The sequence below is a fragment of the Solanum dulcamara genome, chromosome 4, assembly GCF_947179165.1.
Source record: "Solanum dulcamara chromosome 4, daSolDulc1.2, whole genome shotgun sequence".
In the NCBI taxonomy this organism is placed as follows: Eukaryota; Viridiplantae; Streptophyta; class Magnoliopsida; order Solanales; family Solanaceae; genus Solanum; species Solanum dulcamara.
Window position 1 is genome coordinate 14,510,920 of NC_077240.1, and position 17,330 is coordinate 14,528,249.

A 17,330-nucleotide genomic window follows, 5' to 3' on the forward strand; every position below is an offset into this window, starting at 1 on the left:
ATGTGATTTGAGAAATGGAGTGAAATAAGATAGAGGGAAGATAAAGTGCATTTCTCCTTCATTCGTGGCGAAGAGGAGATGTTTTGTGCATTTAATAAGAAACACTTCTTCAAGCTATTAAAGAGCTTAAAAGAGGGTCTTTCCTCGTGCCATCGTCGTCGCTCGGCTCGGGCTCTAGTAAATGATGTGATTGAAGATAAAATGCATTTCTCCCTCATTGGTGGTGGAGAAGAGATGTTCAAAGCATTTAATAAGAAACACTACCTCTAGCTATTAAAGAACTTAGAAGAGGGCCTCCCTTTGCTCCGTCATCGTTGCTAGATCAAATGCATTTCTCCCTCATTGATAGTGAAGAAGAGATGTTTTGTGCATTTAATAAGAAACACTACCTCAAGGTTCTCTCTATTAAAGAACTTAGAAGAGGATTTCCCTCTCGCTCAGCTTTGGCTTAGATGTTCTGGTTGTGTGTTTTGAACACTGACAGGCCACTTTGTTTTATGGTTAAGTTACATAGGGCTATGAATTCAGAGTTGTGAGAGTGAATTCTAAGAATGCATATCTAATCCATGTGTACTTAGTTTTGCAGATATATAAAGTTTGATCTCTAAACATTGGACTAATATGTCTACTCATTGTTGGAATTTACATTGATTGCTACCACTCACCCCGCAAGTATCAAGTAACTCTATCCACCAATACTTGAATAAATAAGAAGAAATCACCTACATGTATTTTTGTGTCAAATGAAATTCGAACTTAAGAACTCATGATTCATTGACCACTAGTTTACACTCTTCAATGCTCATATCAGGGGAGCAACATCAATAACTTTAATGTCACAACATTTGCATCATTATATCGTTCCACGAGTCTATTGGACCAGGCAAACACCAATGTAGACAATCATTCTGGACCTTTTTGTTCTTATTTTCTACACCAAATGGCTGATATTGCCTGTAGACTCCGGGATGCCCATCTGGCCTCAGCAGTGAAAGTAAGGTTGTGTCAAACAATTTCATGTTCATCCCCAATTCAGATGCTCTCTCAAATTCTTCCAACTCGACTTTGCGCATTACCTCATCAACATAACCAATATCAACCTCACCTTCTTTGAAAGGTCCTGTTCTGTTACAATATCCTCCAGTATTCCATTCACCATTTTCGAAGTGATCAGGGGTAGTGGTTCTAAAAAAAGTATACGCCTTGTTCTTCGAGCTTGTGATGAATTTCATAGTCGTATTCAATGCTTTGCGATATGCGTACTCAAATCCCACTTGCGTAATGTTCTTACCAGGGCAGTTGTGACAGCCAACAATCTTTCCATTCTCAAGGTAAATTGTAGACTTCAGGTACCATTTGCCACCAGCAATAAATACATAATCAAAATTGTCAAATTGTTGAGTCCAGACATCATCCAGTTTGTCAAGATGAAGCTGAGTAATATCCGTTGAAGCTCCATTGTCATCTTCAAAAACAGTCGATTTTGCAAGAAAAGGTGACCAAATGACAGAAAGATTGAAGTCGTGGATCGGAAAGTACCATCTTCTGCTTTTGTATTGCTGGTCATGGTAGACGTCATCAGCTTCTTCCTCCTGCTTAACAATGTAAACGTGATTAGAAACAAATAGTACCTTTCCCCAAAAGTTTCGGCTGCACCGGACAACCCAATGCATCTCAACACGATGAGATTTTATGAAAGTAATCAAATAATAAAGGAAATGAAACGACATGGATATAACGTGCAAACATTGCGAATGAAGCTTGTGTATAAGAAGAGAGCAAAGGGTTACTCAACAATATCGAATTATAATTCTGTCTAATTATGCTAGAAACATTCTGCAGGAAAAAATATTTTATGCTGGTTATTGATGTTTATTAGATTTACTAATTTAGGATGGAGATTCTCCAATCAGTAGCCTCTGATTTTATGTATAAAGAAAATTCCATATTCAGTCAGTCATTCCCAAGTTAAATAAGCACTGTAGTAAAGAAAGAATCAGCGTGATCAGCCAACCGCCCATAGAACATTTGTATAAGAGGGTTCAATTGGAGACGCAACAGGTGATCATCATTAAGGTTTTATTCTTCTTAAGTGTGCAATTTGAGAAGATCAACTCCTTAGAGGTTATTATTTCATCTCCTTTGAAAATCTGTCCCATCTCATACAAAATTCTTGCTTAAACCTCAAGGAGATAATAATGAGGCCAGCTAATTTTTTTGCTTCAAAGGAGATGGCACAACAGCAAAAGTTGAGCAATAGTCTTAAATGTTCACCTAGTTAGGTTTGACACTAAGTTTGAATCAACTTGTTAACAACTTTCAAAAACATATGTTATAACTACAAAGAGCCTTTACAAGCTGGCTCATGGGACCAATATCCATGTAACTGAGAGTGACATTACCGATAAATCCAATATGTAGCTATGCCCACCTCATACACAAAAAAGATCATAATTATGGTTTGTGAGATACAACTAGATAAGACACTAGCTTATAAAACACAAGAGTGCCCCACAAATTGTAAAATGACATACACTAACAGCCACAAGAAGCTTGTATTTGATTTGATATCCACATTGACCATTTAAGAGCAATTATTGATGTTAGCAAGTAGTTACGAGAAAAGCAACTAAGTCACGACGCTTGCAGTTACCAATTGCACTAACAATCAAAGAAACAAAACAAATGAAAAAAAAAAAAAAAGTAGAGCAGCTAGTTGCCTAGTTCCAGTCAAACTCTTTTTGAGCTTGAAATGTACCTGTGAGAGAATACAAAGCAATGACTGCACTTGATTACGCATAATTGAATCGCCTATGAAGGTGAATGATTTGTTTCGCATCAAATTGAGAAATTTCTTAGGGCTAAATCTTGGTAGCTCACAGTCTCTAGGATTCCATCTCCAGTAAAGATATTCAGTATCAGGTCTCCCATTTTTCATACAATTCTGATGAGATTCAATTGAATAGCAAGTGACGTTTGTGTAAACTGGACCATTTGGATCATGAACCCAATTTCCTATAAATAAATCACATGTTCCTGTAAAAAGAAAAAAAAGATAGACACAGTTTGTAAGGACAAATACACTAGTGACCTAAGCTCAAAGTGCAAATCTAATAATTTACTCAAAGTTGTTCCTTTTTGCTGTTACTTAAATTCATGACTACTTATCAGTTATCAGTCAAAGACAATATCATAAAAAAAAAAATCTGCCATCCACATTTTATTATACCCAATAAAGTACTAATTCCCTGTCCAATGTTATCCCACTAGAAAATCTTAATAGCTCAATTGATTTAGCTAAACGAACTTTGCGGCGGTTCGATTCCCAACTTCTGACTCTCTCCCTCATTAAAACAATGTTATATCACTACTCCGTTTTACATGGAGAATGTTAAGTTTCTCCTTTTCTTAAGGGGTTTTCACAACAAATTGATGAAAGACTTGTTCATCTAATACCAAAATAGACAAAATTAATCACAAAAATGCAGAGAAGTGAACCAAAATTACCCACGTCATTGATACCACAAAATCCAAAGCATACAAATTACATTAAGCTAAAAAGAAAGAAAGAAAAACCGAAAATTTTCAACTTTCAAGAATCAATTTTTACAAGAACTGATATGGCCATTCATGCATGGCCAAAAAAAAAAAACAAGAAGAAGAATCATAACTAACCATTTTGCAAAGTTTGGTTCTCTGGAAGATCAACAGCCACCAGAGATTCATTCACGGTCACCGGAGGTTCATTCATGGTCACCGGAGGTTCACTCACGGTCACCGGAGGCGGCAATGTGTTGTTGGAAAACAGAGCTGTATTATTCATCTCAATCTGAGAGAACTGTTCAAAACTGGATAAGAAGAGACGATAGGCAAGACCCAACAACAGAAAACAAACAGTAAATTTTACAAAAACTAAGGAAAATTGTTTCTTGATAATGTTGTTGCCATTAAAAGACTTCATAATTGTTGGTTTTTCTGCACTTGTTGTCACAGAGACCAAATAGTGTAACAAAAATACTTGTACACATTAAGGTCTCTGCCACATTATAAGAAAATAGAAGTAGATAAAGATAAAAATAATTAAGAAGATGATGATGGAAAAAATAAAGGTTTATTTTTTTATTAAAAAAAAAGACTATTTTTGAGCAACCAACTGTTACTAGGAAAAATTAAAGAAAGGAAGGGGTCGTTAGAAATTAGGCAAAGTAAGTTACACAAAAGTACAAAAGAGAAAGAAAAGGGTACAAAGGGAATAAAGTGAGCTTCACTTTAACAGTGAAATGGTGCAGCCTATTGTGTGCTCTATGCTCTGGTTCGCGCCGGTAATTTCCACGTTAGAGGTAAATTATTATTTTTAACAAAGATGATTTTATATTTAAAAATTAAAAAAATTTAAATTTAAGATTTCTAATTAAATTAATTAACAACACAATATATTTAAATTAACAATATAATACGATCTGTGAAAACCAGCCAAACAAGAGGCTAGGTATGCAGCTTATAAGATTCTGCAGTCTCTTCACCGACACTAAATAAATTTTCTATCTCAAATAATTGTACACTAAGATATGCTTTTTTTTTAAATAACTAATATAGTTGCAATTCAAGATCTAAGTTGTGAGATCATCGTGATATTGATTAGGCAAATCTTGCTAGAGATTATTAGGGAATAAAGACATCCCTATTCCCACTAATAAAGATTATTTGTCAGCTTTCTGGCCATTCCCTATAATTATCTACTTGTATTAATTTTCAGCAAAATTCATACTCAAATTTATTATTATTATTATTATCATTATTATCACTATTATTATTGTTATAACTTTTGAATGAGATTGGAGAGCATTAAGGAGCATTTCACGTGAAGCGGATTGCGCCAAGTAACTTTTGATATGATAAGTTGCTTACCAGTGGCTCAAGATCTAGTTGAATGAAAGAAGGAAACATACCAAAATTGCACTAGTTTAATACTTTATTACTTAGATATATTCATATACTCTAATTTACAATATTATGAATCTTACCAGATTTTGATGTGTCAATATACATGTATTTCAGTACACATGTGGTTAATATTAGGTATAATTTGTTCTAGATATACTATATACAAATGAATTTAGATATATCTGAAATACAAAAACAAATTTTATGCGCCTCTCTCCCATCTCGCTCGCCACTCTCTTATGTAACTAGCATCTCAAGTACATGTGAATCACATCAGATACATACAAATACATATATCTGTTAGTAATCTGTATTGTAAAACGTTGAAACAGTAACAATAATTTCTGGAAATAAAAGACAAACTGGATAGAAACTTAAAATAAGAACAGTATCTGAAAAATTATGTAAGAACAAAAATCGAGCTCACTGAATGCATAGTGTGTCCTTAAGGAAATTATTCCCCTCAATGTACCCGAGGTTTTTGGAATCTTTCCTCCCAGAATAAAACGATTTACTCACCAAAATAGCGGTACAACAAATTAAGGTGGCTGCGAACCACTCGAAGACAGTATATCACACATTTTTTAAAAAAAAGTGTAGAAAAGAAGAAGAAGATGATTATCAGAATTATTTTTTTTGTTGTCAATTCTGAGGATCAACAAAGATTATCAATCAATCAGATCATTTGACCATATCCAAATCCAAATCTAAATATTCGGATCCGGATCCGAGCCGAGCGACGACGGCGGCACGAGGGGAGACCCTCTTCTTGACCCTTTAGCAACATGAAGGAGTGCTTCTACTCTTAAGTATGAGACCTTTTCTTTTCACCACCTATGTGGGACAAATGCTTATTTCATAAAGCAAGAGGGAACAACTCATTTTTCCCTCCACTTCTTTTTCCCTTCATTTCTCATTCAACCTATCAATTAAACCAACAATATCTACTTTGATTCACATGTATATGAGATATATGTCTATCTCGCTCGCCTCCCTCCCCATCTCGCTCATCTCTCTCCTTATTTTTTGTGTATCTGGTAGTAAAAATATATGTATCTAAGTGTATCTTCCTCAATATATGGTAGAAAACTCTTAATTAGTGGTAAAATATAGAATTATTTGAAAGTGGAGGTAGAATAAATATAGGAAAAATTACGCGAATAATCAAATATGTACTAGTTAATTAGTTAACATAGCTATAGTTTAACTAATTTATAATTCACCATTAACATTTAACATTACGGTTCAAAATTGTATAATTCACACATTTGTATAATTCGAAATTTGTATAATGTAATTTTGTATAATATAATTTGCATAACTATTTAAAGTTCAGATGTTTGTGTTTGTCTAAATTTGTTATTTCGAGTTTATACAAAAATAACTTAATTATTTGCGAATTATACAAACGAGATAGTTTAAACTATAGATATAACCCGTAAATACGCAAATTATAGCTAAAGAGCCTAATTGAATTTATTATAATAATTATTTGTAAAATTTCCCCATAAATATATATGGTATGGATATATTTCTAATAAGGTAGTTTCAAAGAAATGTAAATATAGTTGTATCAGGATATTATGGTGCATGTGGCCGATTTGAAGGCCCACTACTAAAAATTATGGGATTGTGTTATAGGGCCAACATTCCTTCTTTATTACCTTCATCTCATTCTCTTGTCCCTCTATGGCTGCCTATATTACATTCCATACCAGCAGGCAGCAACCATTTGAATTGGTCCTATTAACTTGTTCATAACAGTTTTTGCCCTGCACTCATGCCACCACCAATATTCTTTTCCAAATACAGAAATAATTTGCACATCCAATCAAATTTTGTTTAGAAAAGATAATAACTCATTATATCATATCATATGGATATTTAATGATCTTTAGCTAAGATTTCTATATAACATGAATGACATTTTGAGTATTTTAATGATGGTAGGTTTACATTAAAGACATGCTATAACAATCTTTAGAGGAAACTGTGGTATGGTTTAGGAAGAACATGATTGTATCAGATATGAAGTCTAGTTTGTATCCTTTCTTGTACCTTCATGGTACTATGAAATCTATTTACTATCTTTTTTCATCAAAAAAGGAAAAAAATAAATAACTCCACCCTCTAGCCAAAGGAATGTAATTAGAAAAGGAAGAAACTCAATGATCTGAATGGACATTAATCAACAGAGTGAACAGAACTCTTCTTCTAAGAATATAGTGGCTGATAGTTTTGTTAATTCTTCAATCAAACAACCTAAAATAGTATATATGGCGTCATTTTCAGAGTGAGATCTGTCCCCTGAGATAAAGGAATGAACTGTGTCTCCTACATATACCCAACTGCAACCAGCAGTTTTCTTGGCCTCTCTTCCTCTCATCATCTTCATTACCCTCCCCATCTCATTCCATTTCCCTTCCGAGGCATAGATACCAGCCAACTGCGCGTATCTAGACCCGTTCCCTCCTTCAATTTGCAATAGCTTATCCTCTGTAGCTTTTGCAAGCTCAGCATTTCTGTTCATTTTACAAGCATTTAGAAATGCGCCCAGAATTACAGCATCTGGTTCCATAGGCAACTTTTCCATTAAGCTTACTGCCTTATCAAGTTGATTTGCCCTTCCATACAAGTCGATCATACTCGCATAGTGGTCAGTTCCAGGTGATATTCTGTAATCTTTGGTCATGGAAAAGAAATACTCTTCTCCTATTTTTACTAATCCACGGTGTCGGCAAACTGATAGAAGGGCAAGAAAAGTGACTTCATCAGGTTGGAAACCTCTCTCTGTCATCTGACAGAAAAGCTGAATAGCTTCATTTTCATAACCATGAAGAGCATAACCAGCTATCATACTATTGTAAAGGATAGTATCTCTATCAACAGACAATTGAAAAACCCTCTGTGCATATGTTACATTTCCACTTTTTGAGTACACATCAACCAATGAATTGACCAACTTAGCATCCAATGCGGTGCCAGTTCTTAGTATACAGGCATGTATTTGCTTCCCATAATTAAAGGTGGCATGTATGGCGCATGCACCAAGCAGGTTTATGAAAATCAGTTCATCAGGAACAGTTGTTTTCTGTGTCATTAACTCTCTGAAAAGCTGAAAAGCATCTTCACATTGATGCACTTTCACGTATCCAGATATCATAGTAGTCCATACAACATGATTCTTATCAGGCAATGAGTCAAAAAGCCTTCTTGCTTCTAACATATTACCCGTTTCTGAATATCCTACGATTAATGGTGTGACGGCAAAAGGGTTCTCTTTCTGAGTAGTTGTACAAACTGACTGTGCATAATTCAAGAGACCACACTTGCAATAAAGATTTACGAAACTACTGCTAAGAAATGGATTCAAACTCATCCCTTCCTTCAAAATCCAAGCATGAATCTCTTTCCCAAGTTTCAAATTCTTCACGCTAGAACAAGCACTTATAACGCTGGAAAAACTGTGTTCATTCCATTTAAATCCCTCCTCCATCATGCTCCTAAACAACCGGATGGCCTCCTCTTCATACCCGTTTTGGGAAAAACCCGAAATCATTGTGTTCCAAGAAACTTCATCATTCAACTGTAGCCTACTTGTAAACACATCCCGGGCCATTTCCACCTCACCTTCTCTAAAACAAGCTGCCACCATAGTATTCTTGGAAACCGTGTCAACAAACCCGACATCAGATCCATCAAAGACCCTCCAAGCATCTCTGAAACACCCGCATTTCGAATACATAACAATCAAAGAACTTAGTGAATACCTACTTAAACTATTTCCAGTCTTCAACATATATGAATGCAGTTGCCTACCATATGACAAAATACATAACTTTGTCACTAAACCAAGCATGGTAGTCAAGGCATATTCAGATACTTTGTCAACAAATTGCATTTCGGCAAACAATCGAACTGCTTGATCCTGAAATCCTTCAGAATTGACATAACCAGACAGCATTGTATTGTACGTGACACAGTCCTTTAGGGGAGCAGCATTAAAAAGTCTTCTCGCTTGCGCAAAGTTTTGATCTTTAACATAGGTGTTTATAATAGCATTCCACGTGAAAACATTTCTTTCAGGCATTTCATCGAACACTTTCTGGACATCTTGAATAAGAAAGTGCTTTGAGTATATTTGAATAAGGTGATTGATATCAATGATTCTTGGGGTTAGACCCGATTTGATGTTACGGGTTTGAAACTTGGCGCAGTCTAACAGTGATTTCATTGGGAGTGTCAGGGGGAAAGAGAGCCGGGTGCAGCACTAAAAGTTGGGCTGAGGGTCTGGAGTATTAATGGAAGCACTATTTAGCCCTTGCTGGCATAAACCGTAATTCCATTCAGATAGGATATGAGCTACATAGACACATATTACATTTTAACCTTGTTGATTGAGAATCGTATTTGTGGCTACTGCTATTTTATCAGTCTGTCTATCCCCAATAATTAATTTTCGCTGATCACATCCAGATCCATGATGGCCATTTTATTGATTTTGGAGATTGAATCTAGAATGATGGAGAAATCTACTACATTGTTTCTATCTTTAGAGTCAAGTGGCTATATGCCCCTCAAATCCAAGAAAACATGGAGTGATCAAGAAAAGTAGTCATATCTGGCATAGAAACCCTGCCATGTCTAAACATGTAAAAGAAAAAAGGAAGACAAAATAAATTTCTGCTATTGAAAGTCTCTCAAGGAAATAATATTTTTAAACATACAATGGAGATTAATAACCTCTTGTTTTTGAGAATGACAATGGAGATTAATAACTAAATTCCATGTGAGTAGTATTTAGTACCACAAACATCTTGGTTTAATTTAAACAGAGTTACAAATTAGACAAACAATCTGCATTAAAGCTAGAAAGCTAACAGAGAAAAGGAGTTTTAATACAATATTCCCACCACCATAGCCATGATTCAGTAGCCAGGCAAACTTTCTTCAATACTACACAAGTGCACACAGCAACTACATTTTAATGAATTTACATCGACTCAGAATAAGAAGAAGAAAAAAAGTATATCGATCTGTAAGACACAAATTTCTCACTGGCACGCGACAAAATAAAAATAATCTAACTTCCATTTTACATGTCTCGATCACAATAACCTAACATTCTCTACAGCTCCAGATTTTCCGTATACTGTAAGCAGCCTCCTGGTAAAGCCAAACTCTTTTTTTTATGAACAGTTATGCCTCTACTTTGGGAGGTCTCATGCCAAAACCACGCTTTGCTTTCTCAACGCTGAAAAATAAGTGTTTAGTTAGCACGGCCTGAAATCAAAATATAATTCAAGATGTTCTATAATTATGAGAGATGGCTAATATCATAAAAATGTACATAAGTCATTACAAATGTCCACAGCAAAAATAAAACTAGGCATAATCGAATGGCTTAGTGAGGATAGTGAAACGGTATTAGGAAACTAAACACCCAAGATTCATGCCAGCTAATGGTACCAATAATTTCATTATCATTTTCTCCATGGCAGTAGTGGAACTCTGGAATAGCAGAAACCTATCGTTTTGGTTGATGAATGTCAGGACAAGCTAGCCATTTGAGAAGAGGACCCAAGCATGTACCATGACAGTGACGGATAGACTAAGCTTTTTTCCCTTGCAAAGCGTCATTCATAAAATATGAAAGGTTGAAGCAAGAAATAAGGAACAACGATCAAGACTACAATAGATAGTAGCTATATTTTAAGGCAGCAATGAGTTATCATAGGTCTACAGCAAAGAGTACATCAGTTATTTATCTTAATCATTGATCTCAACTGTAAGGTGTCTGGGAAATGGTCAGTGAGCATGTTTGTGTTGCCTATGGGTTCTGTATTTAGTTTTTCAGAAGTGTGTGTTAATGTAGATAGTTAACATAAAGTAGGCCAGGGGTCATTCAACCAACTGAGACAGCAACATGAACCTTTACGGAGCAATATGAACATTTAATTGATCATGAGAAATAATTATTGAAAACCTAAAGTTATCATAGAATGATACTCACGTCGGAGCAAGTTTTCCCAGGCACTCCAACTCTACACCAGAATCCTCGTCAAGGACTCTGCCAGAAATTTCAAGAATATAAGACCCGTCTCTGTCAGCTGGGAGGCCTCTACTCGCAAGCAACCTCAGATCCTTTGGATTAAGCTCTCTCCCATTGACAAATACTCCAGTACTTCCACCAGCACAGTTATCAGGCATGGGATAGTTAAATTCTTCAATAAATGGCTGCAAGAAGAATAGTTATAGTATGGGAAAGCATAACAAAAGCAGGAGAGTACAGACTACAAGTATCTACTGGAAAATAGTAAATCTTACAGGGATAATGCCCAGACAAGGACCACCAATCACTCCCCAAAATCCAGCTCGAAAATCATACCTAGCATAGGAAATTAAGTCAAGATGCAATATAATCATAAATGTGAGGATAAACCACATTGTGGTATAGGACTAGTTAAAGGGAATCTTTGCAGATGAATAAATGTAGACCAATTGAACTGAACCATCAAAAATAGGAACCCGCTTACAAATACAAGTAGAACTAAAACTACAAATCATGTACACCATCAAATGATCAATACTACATTGGAGTTCTTTCCAAGGTATTTAGGATCTTTTTCTCAGTATCTTAGAAACAACAGTGCTATATGCATATCGGGCTATTGCTTCCAAGAGGTTCCATGCTGAAGATTTGACTAATGTAATTTCTCATTGTAACAATGCAACAACTTCACGATCATACTTATCGATGGATTTTATGTTGCAACTTGGTTAATGAAATTCTACAAATTTGTATAGATTAAATAGGAAAATCATAGTCACTTGAGAATATTTCACCAAGCAAACTAGAATTATATAGAGCTTTATTTTACGCCCGCCCCCAAAATCTAAAATAAATAAATAAACGAACAGATATATAAAATAGTCACTTATGCTATTTCTGGCCTCCTACATGTACATCAGCAACAAGATAAAATCTAAGAGTAAAAGACATCGTATTTAAACTTAAAGAATGAACAAGTTGAATGATTGAAGGTCTCACTTACCAGTAATGTCCAGGTTGTATTGGTCCAGCACGCTTTTCTGCCCTTTTAATCAACCGATCTGGTATAAGATGCCCATTAACTGTAATATTGGCTTTTTCCCCCTCAGAAGAATCAGATCGGCTGAATTCTTTAAAACTGTTCTTTATAATGCCAGAGAAAAATGATGCTTTAGTGGCTTTCAGCTGGTCTGCTTCTTTACTATATACACCAGACCCTAAAGATGAGCTAGTGTTACCATACTCATTGGATGGTATGTCCATCTCAGTTGCTACAGCTAAATCTTTAGAGGAGTTTTGCTCTGAAGTAGTCTTTTTCTGCATCAGCTTCTCTGCATCTGAACGCGCACTTCTGTTTCCATGATCCAGGCGGTTGGCAACATGATATTTGTTAGAATGGTCAAAGTATTCTTGGAGTGGTGAACCAGCTGGCGGTGGAGATTCTTTACCCTTCATTGGCAGCTCAGGGTCAGACTTTTCCATTGTGGCAGCAAATTTATTGATGCTGCCCTCTTCCGTTGAACTGCGTGAAGATGTAGAACAAAGGCTTCTCATCTCAGCAGATTTAAGGGAACTTCCACGGCCTGTTGACAGTGACCTGAGTTCTTGATCCATTGCATGGAAATCATATTTAGAAGTATCGTAATCTTCAGAGGAAAAGGTCATGCTAGGACGGTTTGTATGACCATTGGAGTATCGATTCCCTTCATTCGACATGACTCTATGTTGATGACCCATCTTGTTAGTGCTTTTATCTACTTGTTCAGCAATAGAAACAGACAGTTTATTGTCTGAAACTGCAATAATCATAACTGCAGAACATGACCCACATTTCATTTTTTGCCTTTTACCACCATGAAAGACTTCCTTGGGCAATTGCAGCAGCTGAAAACAATTGAAGCACGTTAAAAATGGGGCTCCACCAGCCACAGGTAGACATAGTTGTCCACTAGGCTGACCCCTGGGAGGAAGTCGACGAGCATAACCACCTACAGCAGCATTCAGGTCACCAGAATGAGCCATTTGTGATTGAGGATTCTGCGACTTTAATGGGAGAGGATTGACATTTTGAGGATTATAATCTTGCTTACCAAATGCACCACTATTTTGATGACGGTAGAACATTGGGTTTTGCGAAATGTCAGAGAACCTTTTCTCACCAAAAGCATTGGGTGGACCTCGTCTACGGATTTGATTGACGTTGCAGCAGTGAAAACAATTGCAAGATGGATGATGAGGATTAGCCTGAGGCGGGTAAGGTCGATAAGGATCTGTAGGTGGGATTTCATTGTCCATTGACCGCCCAGAAAAATGGGCATGAGATGGCTGCAATTGAAACGGAGACGGGGCTTGGTATGGATCTCCACCAAGAAACTGGAACCTTCGAGGACCTCCATATCCCTGGATATGGTCTCTAGGTGGATAAAATCCACCATCATCCATGTCATGAGCATTCATAAAAGGAGAGGGCGCATTGTAGTGGTTCAGGTAGGGAGGCCTTTCACCAGAAACATGATTTTGTGCCAAAGATCCATTCATGATCCTTGTAGAGCTTTCAGGAAACCGATCAATGGGATTTCCATAACCTTCATGATGAGCCATCCTCCTTTCAAGTGGGACTTTTTCGTTAGGCAACTCAGACACATCACCAAACCGACTGAGCTTCTCTTTTAGCTCATCAAACTTCCTCAAAAGCTCTGCTCGCTCATCAAATGGACAATCAACCTGACTGAACTCATCCACATCCTTCCTATACAACCTCTTATCATTATCATAATTTGAACCCGACCAGTAACCAGAAGGACCCTCTTCTGAGTTAATGGAGGACGCGTACCTCACACCTTCAGGATCAACTCTTCTTGCCCTGGGCAACACCTCTACCTCGCTTCTCTCCTTACTTCTCCAATCTGGAACTCTACCTGTTCTTCGGGATTCAATTTCTTGTCCATTCTGAGAGTCAAAAAGCTCAAATTCTTTAGCCATATTTTCTTGAATTTCTTCATCCTGATTGAACCCAACCACATCCTTCCTATACAACCTCTTATCACTATCATAAATTGATCCTGAAGAGTAGCGCAACCGATCCTCTTCTGAGTTGATGGAGGATGAATACCTCATATCTTCACGATTAGCTCTTATAGACCTAGGCAACACCCCTGCCTCACTTCTCTGCCTACTACTCCTATATGGAGTAACTCGGCCTATTCCTCGGTTTTCAATTTCTTTTCCATTCTGAGAGTCAAAAGGTTCAAACTCGTTGGCCATATTTTCTTGTTTTTGTTCATCAATGCTAGTCTTATACATCACCCTGTCATCCTCATTAACCCAATTATCAGCAACATTCCTCAAATTAGTCCTGTAAGTTTCAGGTGCATCGCGCAAGGCCCTCCTTCTCTCCCTTGTGCTGGATGAATTAGTATTTGACTTGACATCATACCCGGAACCATCAGCCATGTTCATAAGTTTCTTCTCTGAAAGATCAAAATTCTCAGGCTTCTCCACAATTCCTCCCACAGTTTCTTCTTCAGACTTGTCTACAAATTTATCCAACTCCCCATTTTTATTTTTAGCTGTAACTTCAACAGGAAAGGAAAAAAAAGAAAAAGAGAGCAACCTCAGAAGACTTCAACGGCAGAAAGACCAAGAAAAATCACTAATGCAAACAAATCAATCTTCTAATCTGAGCCACATAACAAAAGGGACAACAGTCAAAGAAAATGAAATCACACAACTTGAAGAACAAATCAATTTCAAGAATTGGTTTTTACCCATTCTTCTAGGAAACTAAGCAGAAAACAACAAAGGAAGGAAGATTAAGAAGTGAACCGTACCTCGTAAAACAGCACCACAACCACCACACTGGTAAACAGAATAATCAGTGAGCTCCGGTAGCAAATTCTCACACTTTGGACAACGAACCAAACGAACCTTTGCTTGTTCAGACATTTAAGGATGTCTTGAAAACCCCAAGAAGGAAAATCATACCAAAACAAACACCTTTAGCCTTTATCAAGAAATTAGTATGTGTGGCCCTTTAGCTCTCAACAAGTTTCAGACATTTTTTACAAGGTCCTTTGAAACCCCCCAACAAGGAAAAGATCATTTCCAAGAACCTTATGTCCTCTTTCAAAGTTGTTCAGCTATCATCAATGTCTTTTGTATAAGAATGCATCTGAAGAAAAAAAAAGAGGTTGTTTTGCAGAAAATTCAAGCAAGAGAGCAAAAATCTTTGTAGGTCTGTTGCAGATACCTCTGCTTTCTCACTTATTTGTTTCACATTAGACTTTGGGAGAGGTACGGACTTGAAAATGTTTCATATTTTCTTTTCTTCAGAAATGGTGTCAATATACAAGTTACAACTATCAAACAAATATGCACCAAGTCAATAAATCGCGTTAATTTTTTTTCTTTGTTTTATTTTATGAATAGACCAAAGGCTTTTTTATTTATTTTATTTTATTTTATGTTAAGTGAGATTTTTAAATTTCTTAAAAAAGAAGTGGACCATAATATAGTTGGTAAATTGAAAAAAATAAAGAAGTGAGTTCCAGGCACCAAGCGAACCTGCAATATCTCCAGTGTTCATTTTTTAAGATTCTTCCGACAAAATAGTTTAGTGTTAATATAGTTTAGGGAAAATCATTGGAATTATTTATGAATGCAAAATCAGTACCAATAAATTATTTTTTTAATTTTCTGTTTAGGTTTGATATTTATTTGGGATTTGAATTTGCATCGTGTAAGGACCTCATATAATGAAAATGTTATATGAAAACTATATACTGAACTCAAACATAAAATCTCTAATTAAAGATGAAGATATTTTTTCTATTTTATTCGGTGTTCGGTACCTACAGGAGCGTGATTAAATCGAATTCGCGCAGAAAAATCCTACATTGGGGGTAAAACGCTCCATAACAAAGATAACTCCGTACCCAAAGAAATTTAAATTCAAGACCTCTTGATTAAGAATGAAGAAACACTTATTATTCCACCGTAATTTTTGTTGGTTGGGGTAGACTACTAATTTAATACTCCAAAAGAACTATATTTGGAGGAGTTTCCAGCTGTGAAATTTGTGGGAGACGTGCACACCCTAACACAGGCGGCAATTTATTTAACATTTTCTTCCACAGTGAAAGGTCTTTTAATTTGTGAAATAATAATGTATTTAGTCACCTCAATATCGTTTAAGCATATATTAAGTTTTATTATTTGAAAAATGTTATATTTACACGTTAATGCAATTTGACCGACTTTAACATGTTATCTACTTTTTTTCATGTCCAACATAAGATATATTTTAATGAATTTATTTAACATTGTTATTAGAAAAACTTATTTTTTTATAAAAAAAATCCAAATAAAGATAGAACAACTTTAACCTCCCAATTCCAGTAAAAACATTTTTATGTTACTTTTTTTTTTTTGATGATGAATGGCATTTGTTAATAGCTCGGATTTACATATTAATAATTTCAACTTTTATTGAGGAGGTACTAATAATAATATTATTAATAACAATAGATGTGAAAAAAAAACAATTAAAAAAAACGTCCTTGTCCTGGTATGGCTGTCTTGTATGACTTGGTAACATTTCGCGTGAAGTGGGATACGAGTGAAAGAAGAAAGGTCAGAAAAAACAAACAAATAAATATAAAAGCAAAGTACTTAAACTATATTTAAAAAAAAAAAAAGGAGAGAGACAAAAAGAAAAGCAAGGTTTTGTATTTTGTAAAAAGAATGTGAAACAAAACCCTCAGTGGAAGCTGTTGTTAATTTTGTTGTTTTTCTTCACTTTGTTTGGGAATTGGGAGGAAATGAAATCATACCTAAAACATAAATAAAACTCATGAGAGAATTACTTGTTTATCAAAATCTGTTTTCTGACGCAGCTTTCCTCATTTTCAATTATATTTATCTAATTCTATTGGCTCATCATTATAAAGTTTGAGCTACCTCTTCTGGCCCTACAACTCTACAACTTTTATAAATATTCTCATATATCAAATTGTATTTAAAAATACACAATATAGTACACTAAAGTTTAAATACATGTCTGTTAGGAAAAGGCATAAATATCCCTATGAAATTATAGTGAAAAGTCACTTAAACACTTTAACTATTTTGGCGATTTATTACACACTTATACTATTTAAAAGTGTAACTATTTATCCCTTCCTACATCCAACCCCAGGCGCGTTTCAAACAACGTTTATTAGCTCGTCGGTGGAGATTTTTTATTTTTTATTTAATTAAAATAGTCCTCCAACTGTTCTTTCTTAGAACCTAATGTTAAAATCCTTATTCAACCTTAATTTTTATCCAAAAAATT

At 35.6% G+C, this 17,330-nt stretch overlaps 3 protein-coding genes across 5 annotated transcripts; all 3 read right to left on the bottom strand.

Moving 5' to 3' along the window:
* Window positions 1-624: 624 nt before the first annotated feature.
* Window positions 625-4,125, bottom strand: LOC129886478 (protein trichome birefringence-like 25). The gene is made up of 3 exons (XM_055961175.1): window positions 3,676-4,125; window positions 2,759-3,036; window positions 625-1,592 (listed from the first exon to the last, which is right to left on the bottom strand). Exons 1-3 carry the CDS (start codon window positions 3,959-3,961, stop codon window positions 837-839), a joined length of 1,320 nt encoding a protein of 439 aa, XP_055817150.1. The 5' UTR covers window positions 3,962-4,125; the 3' UTR covers window positions 625-836.
* Window positions 4,126-7,132: 3,007 nt separating this feature from the next.
* Window positions 7,133-9,034, bottom strand: LOC129884023 (putative pentatricopeptide repeat-containing protein At3g18840). Its single transcript, XM_055958403.1, has one exon. It carries the CDS (start codon window positions 9,032-9,034, stop codon window positions 7,133-7,135), a length of 1,902 nt encoding a protein of 633 aa, XP_055814378.1.
* Window positions 9,035-9,788: 754 nt separating this feature from the next.
* LOC129886479 (uncharacterized) lies at window positions 9,789-15,348 on the bottom strand. Of its 3 annotated transcripts, XM_055961178.1 has the most exons (6): window positions 14,827-15,348; window positions 13,087-14,571; window positions 12,000-12,984; window positions 11,272-11,332; window positions 10,958-11,181; window positions 9,789-10,198 (listed from the first exon to the last, which is right to left on the bottom strand). In XM_055961178.1, the coding sequence occupies exons 1-6, from the start codon at window positions 14,939-14,941 to the stop codon at window positions 10,144-10,146; spliced, it is 2,925 nt and encodes a 974-aa protein (XP_055817153.1). In that variant the 5' UTR covers window positions 14,942-15,348; the 3' UTR covers window positions 9,789-10,143. The 3 variants fall into 3 exon arrangements, with proteins under 3 accessions (XP_055817153.1, XP_055817152.1, XP_055817151.1); XM_055961177.1 differs by having other exon boundaries at window positions 12,000-14,565; XM_055961176.1 differs by having other exon boundaries at window positions 12,000-14,571.
* Between the last annotated feature and the right edge of the window lie 1,982 nt (window positions 15,349-17,330).

Excerpts from the sequence above, each read along its gene's own strand:
- LOC129886478 (XM_055961175.1), bottom strand. The coding sequence starts at position 3,961 with ATGAAGTCTTTTAATGGCAACAACATTATCAAGAAACAATTTTCCTTA. Across the intron at positions 3,037-3,675 it reads GAACCAAACTTTGCAAAATG|GAACATGTGATTTATTTATA; the intron begins GTTAGTTATGAT and ends TTCTTTTTACAG. Across the intron at positions 1,593-2,758 it reads TGCTTTGTATTCTCTCACAG|GAGGAAGAAGCTGATGACGT; the intron begins GTACATTTCAAG and ends ATTGTTAAGCAG.
- LOC129884023 (XM_055958403.1), bottom strand. The coding sequence starts at position 9,034 with ATGCCTGAAAGAAATGTTTTCACGTGGAATGCTATTATAAACACCTAT.
- LOC129886479 (XM_055961176.1), bottom strand. The coding sequence starts at position 14,941 with ATGTCTGAACAAGCAAAGGTTCGTTTGGTTCGTTGTCCAAAGTGTGAG. Across the intron at positions 11,333-11,999 it reads ATACAACCTGGACATTACTG|GTATGATTTTCGAGCTGGAT; the intron begins GTAAGTGAGACC and ends TTCCTATGCTAG. Across the intron at positions 11,182-11,271 it reads CTTGTCTGGGCATTATCCCT|CCATTTATTGAAGAATTTAA; the intron begins GTAAGATTTACT and ends TTCTTCTTGCAG.